This window comes from Plecotus auritus, assembly GCF_963455305.1.
Source record: "Plecotus auritus genome assembly, chromosome: 7".
NCBI classification, from domain to species: domain Eukaryota; kingdom Metazoa; phylum Chordata; class Mammalia; order Chiroptera; family Vespertilionidae; genus Plecotus; species Plecotus auritus.
This window is the reverse complement of record NC_137774.1, coordinates 112,712,469-112,733,215: the sequence shown is the minus strand read 5'-3', so window position 1 is coordinate 112,733,215 and position 20,747 is coordinate 112,712,469. Positions and strand designations below refer to the sequence as shown.

The 20,747-nt window shown below is 39.5% G+C and overlaps 1 protein-coding gene across 2 annotated transcripts in view; it reads right to left on the bottom strand.

Annotated features, from left to right (window-relative positions):
• EFNA5 (ephrin A5) overlaps nucleotides 1-20,747 on the bottom strand; it is a 278,007-nt gene that overhangs the window by 33,029 nt on the left and 224,231 nt on the right. For both annotated transcript variants that reach the window (XM_080679419.1, XM_080679420.1), the window contains exon 2: nucleotides 11,762-12,054. In XM_080679419.1, coding sequence (XP_080535545.1) covers nucleotides 11,762-12,054 — 293 coding nt within the window. The remainder of the gene's footprint in view (nucleotides 1-11,761; nucleotides 12,055-20,747) is intronic.

Sequence of the window (20,747 nt, the reverse complement as noted above, 5' to 3'; positions counted from 1 at the left end):
CTCCTGTGTAAAATGTGGGGCCCTGCACTCGGCTGCCATAATTCCTGAACTTCATTCTAAAGATTTCAATTGTTAGAGGTTCTCAAATTTGGCACTCCCCTTGTAGAATCTCTACTCCTCTTTCTTGAATGTGAGGAGATGTGTAATAACCTCAAGTCTGTGAAAAATGGGTGGATTTTAAGTAATAACAGCAATACAACAACTATAATAACAGAAACAATCATTTGTAGCCGCTGTGCAGCTGAAGGTCAAGGTAAGACAATCGCCAACATGTCCTATGAACAAGCTGAGATATTGAGACAGTCGGCGGTGAGGTTTTGCAGTATATCCATCCACCACTGCCTTCCCCGCGCTACTGGTTCTGTTCGTCACATTCAAACTTCTGAAAAAAATGACTCAGGGGACTTCCAGTAGTCTTGCTATTCACTAAATGTCTTCATCACAATTGAGGTGGGGAGAGTGAAGGGCCCATGTTATGATGCCATCACGTTCTGACGCCACACACCATTCAATAGCATTCTTCTTTGTTTTAAAAACCCATACACCTCCTAAGGGTGCGAACCTCAGGAATAAGCTAACATGAAACGTTCCTCTTTAGGTAATGTTAATCAGTTTTTTTGAACAGGGTCTGCCTCAAATTCCAGGGTTTAGGTAGGAGTTCCATAATGACTTACAAGGGTGCCTGAAATCTGTCTCCTTTTAACTTCTTTGGAAATATGTATTATGAAGTAAGTGAATAAAGAGCTTGGGTTCGACTCCTGACTTCATTGTAAACTACAAAAATTTGGGGCTAGTTACTTATACTCTCTCAGCCTCCGTTTCTCACCTATACATGAGGGATAATAATAGATGAGGATTTAATGAATTAGAACATTGTATAATGCTAATACAGTGCCCTGCACACAGTAAACTTGCAATAAGTGCCAAATCACTAGAATTATGATTATCAGAACAAATATTAGGGGAGACATTATTAGTCAAAGTCTGAATAAGCCTTTATAACAATAATAGCTATACTCCATTTAAATCATTTCAGCATTTATTACAAGGTCTCAAAATTAATTGAACTGCCTTTGGCATATATAGCAAGAACTTTAAGCAGTCTACAATGGACTTAAAGGAGAAATTTTGCTAAACAAATTAGAAAAGCAAATTTACATTAGAAGCCAGATATTGGAGCTACTAAAATTTGGACAAGTTTAAATTAACAACAACATGTATTCTTTTTTAATTATTCAGAGACATTATATGTTTTTAAAAAACTTGGAAGCTGCCCTAACTGGTTTGGCTCAGTGGATAGAGCGTCGGCCTGCGGACTGAAAGGTCTCAGGTTTGATTCCGGTCAATGGCATGTACCTTGGTTGCGGGCACATCCCCAGTAGGGGGTGTGCAGGAGGCAGCTGATCGATGTTTCTCTCATTGATGTTTCTAACTCTCTATCCCTCTCCCTTCCTCTCTGTAAAAATCAATAAAATATTTTAAAAAATAAAATAAAAAACTAAAAAACTTGGAAGCAAAAGGGAACACTAATTGTAAATGAAATCTCACCTAACATCAATGTAGACAGAGCTAGTTGGAAATGGTGTACATTTCTGAAAATAGTAAAATGAAAAGATATTCCAATTTCTAACAACAATAGACTGGCTGGCTATTCTCCAATTCATGATACTTTACTCTGGGAGCTCAGAATGAATTCATATTTTGTAAAGTTTAAATTTTAAAACCAAACCTGAACATAGCATATACATTAGAGCTCTGTTCCTAACGTGGGTTTCCTATAATCTGCCCAAAAATATTCAGTGGAAAGGAAGCCTATTGCCAAACTCCACTTATTCCCCTATTAAACAGAGGTAACCATGTCCCCAGAAATCAGATTTCAAGCCCACAGGATACTCATGAACTAAAATAATGAATGACAATGCCTTGCTCTCTGCATTAATATTAAAGAAAAGAGAAAATAGAAAACTTTATAGCCACTATCAGCTCTCCCGACCATAAATCTCAAGTTTTGAGAACTGCTTCCCAAAAGGGTAGGGAGCGGGGATGAGTTGTGAGCGAGCTTTGGAGCCTAGAGGTATTTTTTAGCAAGCCAGCAAAGCCCTGACACACATTTCTACATATCTCTGGCTGTGAAAAGTCTCATTTGTGGTGATTTATACTTCCTCATAAAGAACTCTGTAGATAATATAAGCCTGCTGAGAGGCTGTATGACAACTTTCAAACCAAGAGTTACGCAACCATTCTGTTAAAATAGAGCAAGAATAGATGAGTGGAGGAATCGGTAGAAATAGTATTTCTTCCAATGAAAGGCCAATTCTACTCTTCCGACAGGGAGCAGCCTTTCGCCCGGTGTGCAGGCCGCGTGGATGGTATTCTGGTTGGCTAAGTGAGGAAGTTCCCCCCCGCCCCAAGATTGACTATGCATTTGGCGTGTGCATGCTTGTGTAATTTACAACAAATGACACTTAGACAGCATCACACAGGAGTTCGGTTGCCTTAATAAGTTACTAAGGGAAACACAGAGAATAGCATGCTGACAACCCGAAGTCAATGAAGTATAAACAGTTATTCCAAGTGTCACTGGCGTGTTATTTCCCTTTCTCTTGGCATCTGCTCTGGGTAGCACTGCACACACACAACGATGCAGCAGCTCATTAAACTGTTTTCAGTTAACTCTGAAATCAAATTAGTACAGTACATGTTTATAAGGCTGAGAATTACCGCTTCCCCGTGAAATTATACAATTAATCAGGTGCGTTATTTCTCTCGGAGATGTGGCCACTTTTGACATTTAGGGATAAAAAGAACAATCCTTTAATTTGTTTCCATTTCGGCACTTAGTCTCAGTGGGGGGACAGGAAGCAAAAGGTGACATAAGTCCTTCCTCCTCCTCAGGAGGCCAGACCCTACATGGTTCCCCAGTCTTATAGTGGCATTTTAAATTCATAAAAGGAGCACAAATAAAACGTCTTTGGTTCTCGAGCTTCTTATCTGAGTGCCGCAGCCTTTGAAAAATTCAAATAATGGGAAGAATACTTAGGAGTCTTCAGTTTCTTATGACTGATACCATGAATTTCTGTCAGGCTCCAATTACTCAATAGCTTTTAAGGTTCTCCTTGCAAACTTTAAGAATGCCCCCCCAAGTCAAAATCTATGAAGCAGTGATGTTTGCTCCAATTTCCTTTTCACAGACGTATCTGGCCTTCATTTCTCTGATTCTTTTTAACAGTTCCTCATCCTTAAGTCATTTAACAGGGCATGCATTTCTTTTTAAAATTCTCCCTACATGCCTGGCCAGCGTGGCTCAGTGGTTGAGTGTTGACCTCTGAACCAGGGGGTCGCAGTTTGATTCCTGGTCAGGGCATGTGCTCGGATTGCAGGCTTAATCCCCAGTAGGGGCAGCCGATCAATGATTCTCTCTCATCATTGATGTTTCCCTCTCTCTCTCTCTCTTTCTCTCCCTCTCTCTCTCTCTCTCTCTCCCCCCTCCTCTCCCTCTCTCCCTTCATTCCTCCCTCCCTTCCTCTCTGATATCAATAAAAAATACATTATTTAAATAAAAATAAATAAAATAGAATTCTCCCTACATGACCAAATAATATTGCCCAAAATTTACAAAATAATAAAGTATTTTCAAATATCCCGTGTTCCTATCAGCTGGCTCTCTGACCTTTGATTTTACCTAGACTATCTTAAATGTGCTAGGGGACATGTCTGCTGAGCCCCAGCCATGCTGAGCTGAGCATTCTTGTAACAGGGTGCCCAGCTATAAACAACTGTTTTCAGAAGAGAAACTTATAATTGACACAGAAAAATATCCTGAAGTCTGTAAATATCCTCTTTCTTGTTCTTTATTTAACCTTCATTGAAGAGCCCTTGAAATCCATTCATGCTTTCCTAAAAGATGGCTAGGGACGACTTGAAACAGACACAATTCTCTGAAACTCATTCTTTAAATAAACAGGCGCATTCTTGCAGGTTCACTAACGACCATGGGAAATATATAAAGGCAAGAGAATGACTGTTTTCAGGAAGTAATCTGATATAGTCCCAGACAAACTTTCAGTGTCCAAGTAGAGAAAAAAATGTTCCATTGTATGTTTAGAAAAAAAAGAGACAGAAAAAAACTAAAAAAAAAAACTAAAAAAACCCAAAACTTAAAAAAAAAAATCTTCATAGCTTTTAGTGACTAAGATATGCTCTGTATCTATATCTGAGCAATTACTATTTGATGTTTGTGCCATATTCATTCTTTTTCACTATAAAGATATTAAAATTTATAAATTGCCTAATACTGCCCTTCAACTCCCTTCTGTATTAATACAAATAATATGCTTTGCTGAATACCATGATCTGAGTCCACCGAACAAGAAAGACACAGGGGGCAAACTAGTAGACAGACAGTCCTTACAGAAATCTCAGTTATAAACCCCTTGAATCCCAGCAGAAGTACATGTTAGAGCATTTAATGCTACGACTCCAGGAACCCAAAACATTTCTGCAACATGCTGAAGCAAATATTGAGTTGTCCATTTTAAGGAAGTACCTTGTGCTTACAGGTCACCTCCCCTGAAAGAGTAAAAGACTCTGAAAGATAGAAAAGATTACTTTCTGCTTTGATACATGTACTGCTTTGACACTCTTCTATTTCAATAAGAAAACTCAGAAAAAAAGGTGATTGGTGTGAACCATCGAGACCCAAATAATTATTAACATAGATTATTAGCGTAAGCTGCTGAAAATCCAGACATCTCAAAGGCAATGAAGACTCCCTTCCTGGGCATATGCAATCTTAGCATGTAATTCCTTCAGAAGATAGGCATGGACCCAAACTGTGAATCTTTACTAGGCATTTATAAAATTTTTTTTATTGATTTCAGAGAGGAAGGGAGAGGGAGAGAGAGAGAGAGAGAAACATCAATGAAGAGAGAGAATCATTGATTGGCTGACTCCTGCACGCCCCACACTGGGGATCGAGCCTGCAACCCAGGCAGGAGCCCTTGACCGGAGTCGAACCTGGGACCCTTGAGCCCACAGGCCTACGCTCTATCCACTGAGCCAAACCAGCTAGGACAACATTTATGAATTTTTTTTTTACTAAACTATCAATAGGGACTGTTCCAGTTGCCTTACGTTTTCAAAGGATGCAAACATTTTTGTATGTAGATAACTGAAGTTACCTATTTGGTAGTCAACTGGTCCTTGAAAAAATTTTTTTTAAATTTTGATTGATTTTTAAAGAGAGAGGAAGGGAATGAGAAACATCGATCAGCTGCCTCCTGCATGCCTCCCACCGGGGATCCAGCCTGCAACCCAGGCATATGCCTGGGCCAGAATCAAACCGGCAACCCTCTGGTGCATGGGATGATGCCCAACCAACTGAGCAACGCCGACCACAGAGAAAAAGATATTTCCTTAATTGAGTCCTGGAAATAAGAAAAATTGTAATAAAATATTACTATACTTCCATTTTGCAGGTAAGGAGAGGTTTGATGATGTTAAGTACAGCTATGAAGAGCAAATAAGGATTTGAGCTCCAAGCTCCATTTACCAGAGTTGGTGCCCTTAAAAAAATGATGTCCATTCCCTCCTCTGATGTAATGTATTCCCAGCATATGATCAAAACTTTTTTAAGAAACTAGGGAACTGATGTAGTGGATGCAGTAAAACCTAGGGCTTCTAATTTACCTGTGTTTCTCAAACACCAGCATGTAAGAAATTTTAAAAAAGTAATATTTTTGCTCTATTTGGTTTACTATTATGGCATTTATTCATTCGATAAATATTCATTGAACAACTCTTCTACATATTGTTTTCTACTAATTTTTTTGTTTAAAATATACAGTTTTACATCAATATTACGGTTAAGTAGTTTCCCCCATGCAATGGAGAGCTGGCCTGATTTTACAAACACTTCTATGAGAAGCTACACTCTAAGTTCCAAACAACTCACCTGCAAATAAGCTTTTGGAACACAGTCAATTGGCAAGCGAAGGACTTTCTTTACATTAGTAGTCTCTGGATTTGCTTGAATACTCTTATACATTTTAAAGAATAATCAGTAACTATATTGTACAAGCAAATGATTTCTGAAGCTAATCTTGGTCAATTCAATAAAATCTCTCTTAAGAATTTAGGTTACTTATTTTATCATTTTCAAAAAAATTGTGTAGTGCATATTGAAACTTCCTCACAAGTTAAGACTGTAAACTTTTCATTTAAGGACATAAAGCAGAGAATTAGCAGTTAACTACCATGCATTCAAGCTGTTGTAGGCTATGGATTTAGGAATGATGCCCATAGTAACATAGACTGTCCCTATGATTTTCTTTCTAATTTTGAAAAATATGCATTCCAAAAAGACTGAAACAGAAGTCTTTAGCTCCCCTAAAAGTTCTTTTCATTGATGAGATTTTTGAGATTCTAGTACAAAGAAATGAAATTTTTAGCTCTGTGCTTCTATCACCTTATCAATATAAAGGAGTAAACATGTATATTCAAGTTTACTCACCAATAATCTTGGAAGGGTGCATTCCCTAGTAATCTCTCAGAAACTCCTGATTTCCATCTGGGTGCCGTGACTATCAAGTATCTGTGCTCTGAATATCTTTTGAAGAATATCGTCTATACTTCAGATACAGCAAATGCTTGAGTAATTATCTGACGTTTTAGTATCAACTTCAGCGAATGCCATTTGTCTTCCTATTGTAAGTCTCTCATTAAAGCTCACTCATTCCTGAATTAAGTGTGGAATCCTGATTCCACCTGCTGAGTATCTTAAAAAGAACTTCTTTGAAAATACAACTTTTCTGGCTTCTGATGTTATCATATTAAAAGGGTCAACCATCTAGGATGATACAGCTGAACTTTCTTTTGGAGACAGAAAAGTACCCTTTAGAGAGCTGAAAATGCATAAATGTGTTTAAAATGTATCTTGCTACTTAATCTTATTTGAGTTTCTAGCAGTTTGTAAGATTTTCTAACCAGTAGTGCTAATTATTCCTATGTAAAGAATATTTTTTTCCTTTTTCATCATTTGATACCTAGACTTTATCTCTTCATTTCCTTTTAGTTGATTATTCACTTAATTTCCTCTCAGATCAGCCTTTCTTATCTATGTAAAGTTACCTAACTTTTCTGTGATTCCGTTTCTTCACCTGTAAAATGGGAAGAACATTACCTCGAATTGCTGTTTTGAAAATTGTAGGGTACACAGAACAGTGCCTAGGACAGAGTAAGTGCTATGTAAACACTAGTTATCTTCATTTACTAAACATATACTACATGCCAAACGATATAATGTAGGGCATAGAGCAAAATATCTAATGCCAGGAGTGATGAGTGCCTGAGGAAAAACAAAGCAGGGAAAAAGTGCAGAGAATGATAGAGGTGTTACCTTTATACAGGGAGGGCAGAAAAGCCTGTCTGATACTTTTCTTTTTTTTAATGTCGACTTAAGAAAGTGAGAGCCAAGGACATGGATGCCTGCGGCAATGGGATCCCTAGCAGAGAGAAGAGAAGATACTGAGTTCTTGCTGTCTGGGGCATGGACAGGTATGTGGAACAGGAAGGAGGGCAGGCGCTGGAGCAGACAACAGGGAGAAGAGTGAGTGGTAAGAGAAGAGCAAGAGGTCGAAGGCAGGGAAGAGAGGAGGACCTGCCAAGGAGGACCATGTTGGCCAGGTTCGAGACCGGTGTTTGTCTTGGTGAGGCAGGAAGTCAGTCACTGGAGCGCTTTGACAGAGTGGTGATCCAGTGAGGAAAACAGATAGGCATCGGCTGCACTAGTGGAGACCACAGGGAATGGTGGTTTAAACAGGACATAATTCTAATACCCAATAGGCCTCTCCACTCTGCATTTCTCCCAATTACCCCTTTAACTGGCACTTATTGAACACCTACTAAGTAAGGAAAAGGCATTAGGCTGGGCCATTTCACAGATGTTCTCTCTTACCCTAGTGGTGCAGACGCTTCGGCAAAATAGAGTAACACTGGGATATCAAAGCTCAAGAAATGTTTGCAGTCATCTATTACAACCACATTATTTTACCGATGTGAAATTGGAAACCCAGAGAGACTGAATGATTTACCCAAGATCGTATGGCCAGTTAAGTCAAGAGAAGGGCCTGGGACTCAGGTTGCCTCCTTTACAGAAGAGGCCATTCTAGGTCAGTGTTCCTACCGACTTACAAGGACAACTTACTGTGCCCTCTTTATTTTCCTTTGCCTCTTCTAATCTAAAAACAGCAACAGCAAAACTCCTTTCAAACCTGTTCTCATTTGTTCATATGTATGAGAATCATTTCTAAAATGAGTATTTTTGAAATTTCTAAAATTGTTCTTTGCCTTAGGATGTCTCTATTGCCATAACCTATTCGCAGGCAGTTCTGCAAATCTATCACTGATAGAAATACCGCCGACCTTCTCTAATTTAGTATGCCAATCACTTACCAAAATAACTCCTGTGGATTAAAAACAGTATATGTCAGATTCGAGAATGGGCTCAGTCTGCCGTAGCAATAATCCCTTATTATAACAACTTAATATACTGCCTGTTCTGAGGCAAAGAGGACATAGCATAGAGTCATTCTTGGGACAAATAAAGGATCTGGAATTATGAAGAATATTTTATTTTTAAGTAAAGTAAATTGGAAACTTCATATGAGATATTTTCAATGACTGTACTTCTTAATTTGGCATGCCTCAATGAAATGAAGAAGGCAATAAATCTTGTTGAGGGTAAAGCCGAACTTGATAAGAACTCTCTAAGGTGTGTCCTCGCCAACTGATAAGGTGGATACCTGTTATGAGCTACTCCTCTTCCCTTCCCACAAGTTCACGTTTACATCTGAATTTCTGTTCACAGTCCTCTAGATGTAACCCTTCTTCTAGTACCCTACAGCAAAGCTGCCTACTTTAGGCAATAGCTTTCCTTATTCTCTGGGAAAACTCGAAAGAGATTTTAAGGCTGTGAAGAGCTGAAATATACCCCTAGCCTGGTAAAAACATTTTATAAAACTGACCAGTGGGTAGTCAGCCTGTTCCTGGGATCAGCAATAGAGCTTCTTGCGACATAGTAAGTGTGAAAAGAGCCATTTCCCAATCATGTTGTTCATTCCACACATATTAGGAGAGAGGAGAATTCAACTGAGGGCCAATTCTCCCCTAAGACTTCTTTAGTTTAATTATGACCAGAGTATATTAAACGTCGTTAAGACATCCCCACAGCTCTGCCACTCAGCTCTCAGCAGTAAAAGAGTGAGAGGAAACCCTTTCACTACTAAAAAGACAGGGAAGGGTGTTCTTGTGGTTCTAAAACACAGTTAAAAATTCAATTTAACCGACTCCAGGCCACCATGCTTCCTGTAAATGAACATCTCCTCACCGCTAATTTCGTGCTATTTTACCTTTCATTAAAAAATGTAATTCAGGTTAAACTCAGTTGAACAGCAAAAAGCTCTTGATATTTTGAAGCATTTTGGAACAATTACTTTGACAGGAGCCCTTGACAGTTAAATGACTCTGTTAAATGAATGTTATAGAAGACACGTAATGGTTTTTAGTGAAATATTGAATTTAACCACAAATGAGGAAAAACGAGTCATAAGCACTATGGGTATATTTGAATAATAACATCTTGCTTATGAACCTCAATGGATTCTATAATTTCTAATAATCATGCAATCAGCTAAGTTAGACGGTGAGTATGTTTCCCATCTTAGTGCGCTCTACTCATTTTGGGGTTTGCTTTTATGGTTGTTTTTTAACCTGAGAAACCAATATGAAAATTTGGAAATGCAACAATTTCCTCTTGTATTGGTACGATATTCCAGAGTTAGGCAATTCATGAGTTGCTGTCCCACAACTGAAGTCCTCCTCTTTCCTCACATGCTGAATGAGATTCTTTCACAAAGTGAAAAATCGGCAAACGCCAAGAGCCTGCTGCCTGAGAATGTGCGAACTCACTGTACACCAGTGTTTCCTCCAACCGTGGGGCTCAATATTCCTTTTCTTTTTTTAATTTATTTTTTTCTTTATTGATTAAGGTATTACATGTGTCCTTATCCCCCCATTGCTCCCCTCCCACCCGACTTATGCCCTCACTCCCCTGGTGTCTGTGTCCATGGGTTATGCTTAGATGCATGCATATAAGTCCTTTGGTTGATCTCTCCCTCATACCCCCGCCCTTCTTATTTTATGGATAGAAGGTGAGATACTATCAAGGCTCTCACATGTTTTCTCATGACTAAGGGCTGAAATATGCACTGAAATAGTAAAACTGGTACTGTTCAATTTCCTTTCTAAATTCAATTCCAATGTAAGTGAGAGTGCCCTTGTGATGGGGAAATCCAGCTTATAACATTTCTGGAGAAAAAGGGAGCTGGAAATCCTTCTAGACTTAAAACATGTGGGTTTGGAGAAAGTGGGGACACTTGAATTGGAGAAATGAGTTAGAACAGGAATGTTCTTCATCTTGCTGGTCTGGCAAGCGGGTTGAAAAATCAATGCTCAGCACACTGGGTGGTATCGCTGGGATTGCTACACACCATGAGCAGCTGCACACCCTGATTCTTCAAGCAGGTGAGGTATAACCTCCACCAGGGTCCCACCGCTCCCTGCATTCATCTTCATTCCGCAATTGTCTACTAGTATTTATACTTTCGTTGCCTCTGGACAAGTCTGCTCCCCACTAGACAGTCACCCTTGAGGACAGGGAGTGTCTGTTCCTCTTGCATCCCCCAACACTTCTGAGCCATGGTGTGCTGTTCAGCAAATGTGATTTTAAACAAATAAACTTTTAACTCCTTCAGAAAACATGTGGGAAAGGCCAGATCACTTAAAAATTTGATATTAAAGGGAAGTTCAGATAGAGACACAGCAGGCTGCCTAAATTAGATATGACCTATAACCCTGCTAACTCCATGAGTCAGAAGCATGCCCTCACCGGATGACCTACTGAATCTCGGACGACCCCCTGAGCAGAAATCTGCATTATAACACGATCTCAGGTGACTTATGCACAGAGGTTCGGGAAGCAGTTGTCTGGAATCTATGACTAGTATGATGCCTGAAGAAGTGATGGTATATATGATGGAGAAATAGAAGGCCGTGGCAATGTGATTAAGTGAGGTCTGCTGAGAAAGTTTTAGCGCTCTCTCAGGACAGGGTCACTTAATGCTCACAGGTGGGAAACACACTTACACCAGTTCCCTTGGAACCCTTTCTAGATCCTTCTTTATGCTCCTTCCTGTTTAAAGACACAGCTGCTCTTAATAATCATCTTTCCTCCTTGGTGCAAAGAGAGCATTTATCGTAAGCACACTGACATTTGCAGGAGGGTTGGCTTTCTCCACTGAAAATGTGGATGATTGAAAGGATATTGCTGACACCTGAATGAAATCCAATGACTCTAAGCTATGTAAATTTAATTATTTCCGTTAATTTTTTTTTCAGGAATTTCTTTTTTTCCCCCCTCAGCTTTGGAGAAGTCCTAGCAATTTTCATTTAAAAGAAATACAAGTCAGCAGTGGTTCACTGAACAGGCTGACATGCAATTTCATAGGGGAAGAGGCGCTGTGTCTTTAATCTAATTTGTGCTCTCAATTCCTGGCTAATGTATCTAGGGACCCTGATGTATGCATTTACAAGGAGACATCTGGGATGCAGAGTCCAGCTCGCTGCAATTCTCTGGAACATGGGTAAAAAATTACTCTGGATTCCCCCAGCTGCCCCACCACATGATAAATCTGCATATACTCACAGATGTAGAAATATTCCCGGCCTGGCCTGAACTCAAATCCTAGAGAAAAAGGCGTGAAGAGTTGGAATTTCTCAGAGAACTTCAGTGGTCCATTTGGAGAGTGAGGCCGGTTACATTCCCATCGCTTGAACCCTTTGGAAGTGTGGTCGCAGGCACTGTAGCCATCAAAGTTCACCATGTAGAGGATGTAACGCTCCGTCTTATCTTCTGGGACCGAGTCCTCGTAGTGAGGGCAGAAAACATCCAGGTAGTCATTGATGCAGACGTCAATGTGGTAGTCACCCCGCTGGAATCTGTGGGGAGAAGGAACAGCTGAGATTATTCACACAGGAAAGGCTTTTGGAGTCGGTGGTTGAACCATTAACAATGCCTGTACTAAAAGATTTACTGTAACTTGTTTTTGTCGCAATGCCATTGTGATTCAAGGCCTGGATTGAAATGTTATTGTTTGAAATCAAAGAAACAACACGCCATGGTAGAGAGGAATGCTATTATATTTGTTTCAAAATACCCTACAAATGGAGTCCTTCACATTCATTTTAAGTATTACAGATCCTGATTTGCTGTTTTCCTTTCATCTTTCAAATCACATATGCTGAAGCAAAGTTTTCTCATTTCTACATAGTGTTTTATTTCATAAATATTTTTGAATAAATAAGTAATTTAAAGAACAAATAAATGACCGAATTCTTTTTGTGATAATTGAGATCATTCTCAATTTTCTATGCAAACTGAGAGAATTAGAGTCATAAAGTTTAAAAGCTGGGAAGAAAACTCCTAGAACAAGATGTACATGTTAGAGGAATAAAAACCTAAGGCATAATGATGAAGCAGTGAGTGACTGAGCTAGACCTGGGATGGAGCCTTCGGATTATAGTTAGGTATTTCCCTTAGGAAATCTGTTTATGTCACAAAGTCATTTTAGCTAATCTCTCTCTTTTTTAATGCCCTGTCCCTTTCTATATTAAGAAAATTGAAACAATCAAATTTGAATGATTTTCTGCCCATTTCTTTTAATCTTATAGGTCCTGTTCTAGGGTTGGACTACTGAGTAATGAAAGTAACAAGCCACATGAAAATAGCAAAAACTAGAGCCACCTCAACCTGAAAGAGTTAAAATGCACGCAAACACACACCACTGCACACATCACACCACGGTCTGCTCCGATTCTTATCTAACAAAAGCCTTGCTTATTTGTTTTAACTAATATGCCTTTCCCATCAACTGAACCGTATTTCTCAGGACCCAGTAATATGTGAAACAGGAATTGGTATGCATATACCTTTCTAAAATGAGGGTGGAAAGGCTAGGAAAAAAATCCTCTGGTTTTAGCTAGTGAGGAAATTCTTCTCTGAGCTCTTAGGTTCATCATAAAATTGTGTTACTGCTGAAATACAGCACCCATAAAGTCATATAATCTTGAAGTCAGACAGTCTCAGGGTGAACACTTCCCAGTGAGGGCGAGCTTGTCTATTCCATTTTTGGACATCTCAAAATGTTAGAAAGTCTCTTCTTATATTGAGTATAAATCTGCTTCTGTGTAATTTCGATCCAGTGATCCTACTTCTGCTGCCTGAAATTACCAAGAACAAATCTAATTCTTCTTCCACCAGGTAGTCTATAAAACATTTGGAGGTGTCAGCTATATTGCTCTGTATCCTCCCCTCTCCATACTGGAGAATCCTCATTCCTTTGGTTATTTCTGGTATCTTTCCCAGGCCTCCTCACTATTCTAGTTTTTTGACTCTCAGGTCCTCCATTTTCCCAGTGTTCTCCTTAAAATGCCGCACGCAGACCAGCTGGTGTGGCTCAGTGGTTGAGCGTTGACCTATGAACCAGGGGGTCCAGGTTTGATTCCGGTCAGGCACATGCCCAGATTGCGAGCTTGATCCCCAGTACGGGGCATGCAGGAGGCAGCCATTCACTGATTCTCTCCCATCATTGATGTTTCTATCTCTCTTTCCCTCTCTTAAGTCAATAAAAATGTATTTTTTAAAGAAGTGCTGCACCCAAATGTAACGAAGACCTTCCACAGGCTGTGGTGACCAATGGTCAGAAACACTACTACCTTCACTCTAGCTGTTAAATCTTCATTGACAAAGCCAGAGTCCTTTCTGAAATACCACTTGATAAAAGGGGAAGTGCTAGTTTTAAGTGAGTAGACTGGTTTCTGCTGCAGGCTGAGTGCGAGAGTCAGAAGCCATCCGCAGCCTCCGTTTCCTCATATGCAATTTGGGATAATAATAATAATAATAATAATCATCATCATCATCATCATCATCATCATCTGCCTTGTTAACCTCACGTGGCTGCTTCAAGTCTGAGGTGAGGAAACGTATGAAAAACACTATGTGAATGCGGAGCACTGTTACTATGATCAGGATATACGAAAGCATATTCAAATGAGTAATAATAAAATATTAACTTGGAAACAACATCAGTAAGAGCACACAACAGAAATAAAAATAACCTCATGTTTCCCTTGTTTAAAATCCGAAATCTCTCCTCAAATATCAAATGATTTACAAACACTCCAGCTGACCCCTGCGTTTGGAAAGCAGCACGCTGATTCACACAAGGGAAATAAAAGAAAGATGGTCAGATTACTTTTCCGCGAGAGGATCTCAAAATACTACCAACTTTTAAAAACAAACAAACAAAAGGAAAGTATTTATTTCTGTGTATTTACCATGATCACAGAACCAAGTTTACTTTTTCTTCATTACCGGCAGACAACAATTTGTCAACATGCAAGCAAAGCCTGTGTTGCTTTTAAAAGATTTTTGAACATCAAGGTAACATCACTGCCAAAGTACAAAGAAAAGACACTCCAACGTTCAGATAAAAGGGTGCTGGGCTATGCATCATCAGCACTCAGGAGCAGCCTGTCGAGTTCTGGATGAGAGCCAGACAGGAGCCGCAGCAGAAGGCAATGCCCAGATGCACTTTGTGTTATTATATTATTATTATAGATTTTAAAGACATTCTAGGGGGATGTTTTTCCTTTCCCTAAGTGTCACTCATTTGAGCTTCTGCTAGCACTCAACACAGCTTAAAAGTAAAAATAAAAATGAAAACTGCCATTGTCCGGACCCATTCTGTTATTGCTTTAGTCTACAAATTGTCATAGGTTTTTTTGATGCCTCATAGTTAGCGTTCCCTTTCCGACTGTTATCCTTTAGTCCTGGTCATGTTGCTAAGATTTTCATACAACCACCCATGAGACTGAAGATCTGGTTTACGCCGGGTTGACCCGTTATCCTTTTCTGGTGACATTTCTATGTGGGGTGTTAAGTGAATCACTAGGGAACATATTTTAAAAAATGGGATTGCCCAGGAATTAGTATTTTCTACTCTTGTATTCATACAACAAAATTAAGATGATGATTCAGCATGAAGCTTATACTAAGTTTCAGATCTTTAACGCAAATTAGTTTACAGATGTAAATTTCAAAGGTGGGCCAATATAAACTAAAACGATGATGACTACAAACTCATAAAAGGCATCTGTATAATGTACCAAGTACAATCCAAAGAAAAGTTTAGGGTTAAATATTCTTATACTATCCCAAATCACGCTCTCTACAAAGTAGCACTGAACCATTACTTTCTGGCCTTACTCTGAAGGAGCACATACTAGTATGTATGGCTAATATTATTGAGTGCTTATTTTATTACACTCATTAATTCAATTTAACTTCCATCATCAATCCCACAGAATAGACGTTATTTGTATACCACTTAAAGATGAGAAAGCTGAGATTAAGAAGTCAATCAATCTGCTCAATGTTACACAAATGGAAAAAGGTGGAGGCAGAATTCAAATCCAAGCAGCCCGCGTTCTGACCTCCGAACTGAAGCTCTCCACTATCCCACTTCCTGAGAGAGTAAGTTGCGAGCATCCAGCTCTTAGGTCTACTCTGCGTTCCCCGAGAGGGATTATTCTCATTCTTGATGGGTTTCAGTTCTCTTCTTCATTCACTGATGCAGCCACATCCAGAAGGTGTTATGATATGGCTTTAAATATGTTGCATATTACTGAGTGCTTCTTTTTACCATTGAGGAAATGACTTTCAGAGAAGTTGTTATCCTCTTAGTTTAAATTTCTCCACAGGGAAGATGTAGCAGGGTTAGGATTTCAACCCAAGTCTTACTGGTTCTGAAGTGTATTCTCTTTCCTCCTAACCACAAGGGCTCCAAAGCGTTACCAGTGTAACTGCCCTCATGCAGCTTATACTGATCTTCTAGGAAAGCCTGCTGCAAGATTGAGTGTGTTGATCCACTTGATCCCACACTCCTAAACTGGAGGAAGAAGGATGCATCCACATTTAGAATAAGCCTCAGGTCACAGAGTCAGCACCCAAATCACATACATCATTTCAGTCTTTCCTAGAATAAAGTGCTGTTAGGCTTTCTCATAAAAATATTTTTTTTCCATCTGGAAACAGCTTTCATGAGCTTTAGCTCATTTTAAAAGAGCAAATTCACCTCAAGGATGAATGATTCCACATGCCAGTATTTACAAATACCATGGGTAGCATGACCTGTTTTAACACACCTGTAAATTTCTCAGAAATATGTCCTCTTTACTCCTCATTCTTAATGTCATCCATTGTATCTATGGATCTCTGCCTCTCTGAAATCACTGATTATGAACGTATTATCCACAAGCCAACAATAATTATAATATAATATCTGCTAAATTATCACAGTGGATTATAATACAAAGGCATGCATAGTTACTACACTTGGAAAAGTGATTGTGTTGGAGTAAAATGATTGCTGCCCTGGTTGTATTCTCACAACACAAAAATCTCAAGTGCCCGAAACATCTCATATGCTGAGAATGATGGCCCTTGTTCTCTACTGGGTATCAGATCAATGCTCCTTATAACATATACTAAATAGAACATGTACTCTGTTATGGCAAAAATACGTTGTACATATTAATCAATTGGCAGAAGACTGGTTGAGAATGTCATACATATTATGAAAGGGTCATTTTAGCTAATTAAGAAGAAGAAAATTCTGCATGGAAACTTGTTCTTTGTAATCAGCTTAATTACCAAAAATGAATTATGTACTTTATGATAGTTCTTTTTAAAAAAATGTTTTTATTGTCCTTAGAGAAAGGGAGGGAGAAGGAGAGAGAAACATCAGAGAGAGAGAATCATCGATTGGCTGTCTCCTGCATGCCCCCCAATGGGGAATGAGCCTGCAACCCAGATATGTGCCCTGACCAGGAATGGAACCGGTGACCTCTTGGTTCCTGGGTCAACGCTCTATTGCTCAGCCATGCCAGCAGGGCTATAGTAGTTCTTGATGACCCAGAGGCTGCCTGGAGGATTGGGGAAAAACACCACCATCACATTTGGGGGCTATGAATAGCAAAAATAACAACCACAGTTGGGATTGAGCTAGAAAGCCTATATGCAGATATGTATTTGTCTTAGCTTGTCTCCAGTATTTACCTGATTCCATAGCTAAATACAATTTTGATTATAAATTTAAACTATTATTATCTCCTTATTTAACCTTTCTGAAGAAAGCGAATCATGAATTGAGTCTCGAAAATCAAATGAAATAAAGACAACAGAGGTGAAGTAACAGTTGACAATTTGCCTTTTCCTTGAGTCACCAACAATGAAGCCCTATCTCTACTGAGATAGGGACCCACACATTGTTTCATGCTCATAGTTAACCTGAGCCATAAGGACTATGCTCCTCCTAACTAAGTAATTTATTTTTTAACTTGGGTCCCTCCATGGAGGACATCTAGTCCTTGAGTATTCCAGTCCTTCACTTCAAGTGGAAGTCTCAGTGTACTCTGTCCGCGGTTCCTTTCGGCCATGGCAAATAGACAGCACCTAGATTTTTTCCAATGGGCGGTTTGCATGTCATTGACCTTCCTTCCTCCTCTACCACCATATGCTCTCGTGCTGCGGGACTGACAACCGGGGAGGCCAAGTCCAGAGGACACACAGGCAACGCCATGCGACTCAGGCGGCAGAGGAGCAGCTTGAATCACCCTTCCGAGTTCATTCTCAGCCATTTTCCCCGGCAGTGTTCCTCCCCTCATTCCATCCTCATTTGCTAAAGCCAAAATGCGTTTTATTTTAGTCGCTGGAAGGGGAAGGGCATGGTGCATATTTAAAATGTTCTAAACTGGCCTTCAGCATATGTTGCTGGCACAGCAGAGAGCCTGCTTCCAGGGAAATATGTACAGAGGTATTTTTATCAAGCAGCTCCTGAGTGAAGTTTCTGCACTCCATAAATATAGAAACAGCATTACTGAAAGGAGGCAGAGTGCTTATTGGAGGTTAGGAAGCTGTGAGACACTTTATCCTCCCTTCATGTAACATTTTAAAGGATTGAATAAGGAAAACATTATTTATCATGAACCAGATAGTTGATTTTTACATTTTCAATATATTTTAATCTGTCACAGTGGTGATTGTTGTAATATTCCTACAATGTCACTTCTTTAATTACAAGGCCATTTAATATATTACATTCTGAAATTGAAATGTAAAAGGAGATGATTTATGGTCAAAGATTAAGCACATTTATCAGCTTAGGGTTCCTCCCAAATTTTAAGCTAAATCTAGAGTGAATATATCTTGGCAGCACTGTCTTTCAATTTTACTATTATTGATTTAAAGGCTAATTTCAGAATAAGATGTCTCTTTTTAACCAGAGGAATTTCTCATTTGTCCTGGGGGCCTAATGGGCCCTGCAGCAGACATGGGCTTTGGTTTATGAATACGTTTTGTGAGGAGAGGAGCAGAACGGCAGCCTCTGTTGCATAACACGTCTCTTCTTGTCTCCTTCTGCTACTCCTTTCAGCACAGAATGCGAGCCTTCTGGCTTTCCTATCCAAAGCCTGAAGATGCTCTTTTTTCTGTTATTGTTTTCTTGCAGAGGTTAAAGCATGGAACATAAACAGCAAATCAAACCTGAGGTAGATAAATAATAGTAGTATTGCTAGGGGACTGAAGAAAGATTTCTTTTACTGATTTTAAATGTGTCTCCTCTCTCAAGGGCTAAAACGTGTCTAATCTCTCAAATGTATTGGTAATTGACCTTCATTTTTCAGCTCTGGAATAGTCAGTCATGGACAGTTCCACTGTTACCAGGCTAGGTGTTAAAGCTGAAGGAGGTGTACAGTACAAGAAGACCGAAAAACATCATTCCAGGAAGCCCAATCCAACTCTTCCAGGCTCTAGAACACACCAATCATAATTAAAATCCCCACAGGACTTAAGAGTTTCACATTGAAAAAAATACTACTCAAGGATGAATTTCAGAGATGTGTCCTATGTACTCCTTTGCAGTTGAAATGTTGTATGCTACAACACATACATTTTCACCCAACGAAGCACAAGACACTGAACAAAATATTTAGGGCCCAGAGTTGGTGCTCCATTTATACACTAATGGAAATTCCAGTCAAGTTTCACAGCATGGGAGCTTTGCTTTGAATTCAGTAGTGGTTGGCAATAGGAATCAGACATATTTACTTGGTCAGATACTTAGAATTTATTAGTGGTTTAGGATACTAACCTGTCGCTTCCCCTGCCCCATATGTATGCATGTTCACAATTTGATTAAGCAAGTGATTTAAAAATCCCCCCTTTAATACTAATTCTTCATATCAAATAGATGGATACAAATCTCAAATAGCTTTCACTTGTTGCTTTCCAATACAAGACACACCAGTCAGAATGACGTTTTGAGATCGGTATCTCCCAGGAGTAATACCTGTTTCAAATTCAGGGCCCACAAACTGTTCTCTCCTCCAGTGTTTTCACTCATTTGGAGTTTGTTTTATTAGCTTGACTGAGGCGCTCCAAAGGAAACAAAGCATTAAATTGGCAGAGCCTAAATAAGACTTTCCTTCAGGAAGGGCCTGGGAGCTTTGGGTGACAGTCTAATTGCTTCTAAGCCCTCACCAAGGCCTCGGGCGTCGAGTAAGAATGTGTCAACATCAATAGGCCAAGTCAGCCAGAGAATTAACCAGGCAGAGTTCTATAGCCCCAACAATCACAGATCACTCCATATGGTTTTGGAAAAGGGATTTAAAAAAAAGAAGTACCGTCTGGCAATCAGAATATGTCCTAAGAGGTCACTTCCACAATGCAAAACAGGCTTTTCCCGACTCCCGTGGGCCGGGAGCTTCCTGACAAGGCTGCCCTTCATGCCCTAAGTTCTCCCGAGTTTTACATCGTGTCAAGCACACAGAGCAGAGCACCTGCCACATACACACAGGTCCCGAGGTGGACGCAGGAAATCATTGAGCAGGTTATCCAGCCAGTGTCCTAGAGAAATGGATTAAAGAAAACGATTCTGTTCAGGGGTCCTGGGAGTCAATCAAACAAATAAGCCCCCTGCCAGACTGCTTACGCACAGGTAGTCCTTCTGTATCCTACTGGGATGGAGTAACCCCGTGGAATTTCAGGATCTTTCTAGTTCCAATAATAAAAACATAGCCAAAGCACTCTAACAAATGTCCTTTCTATTAACTGACTTAAGTAATGATTTAATAGTTCTCAAATACTGGTGTGCCAACCGTGAAGAAAATATTTGTATTATGGCTTAATGATAACTTATCGGGATCATTATCAATTAAGTCTGAAATTTGGCCTGGATTTTTCAGAAATTGGGGTTGGGTATTTGAGATCTCTGTGGCATGGAACTAAACTCTCTTAACCTATTATTAAACGAAGGAAGAAACACCAAGCTGGAAGAATGAAAATGCATGGTTATGGCTTTCTTTTGTTTGATTTTCATACAGCAAGGGAAAACATATTTGATGATGCTGGGACACAGTAATAATAAGGACTTCATACCAAGTTTCAGGATCTAAAAGCAGGCATGGTTGCTGTTTCTATGTACATTCGCATGTGAAAGAAGTTAGTTTTATCCCTTTGGTTAGAGCCCAGTGAGCAGCTGGATATAAATCTGGGACCAGGAAAAGGTCAAGGT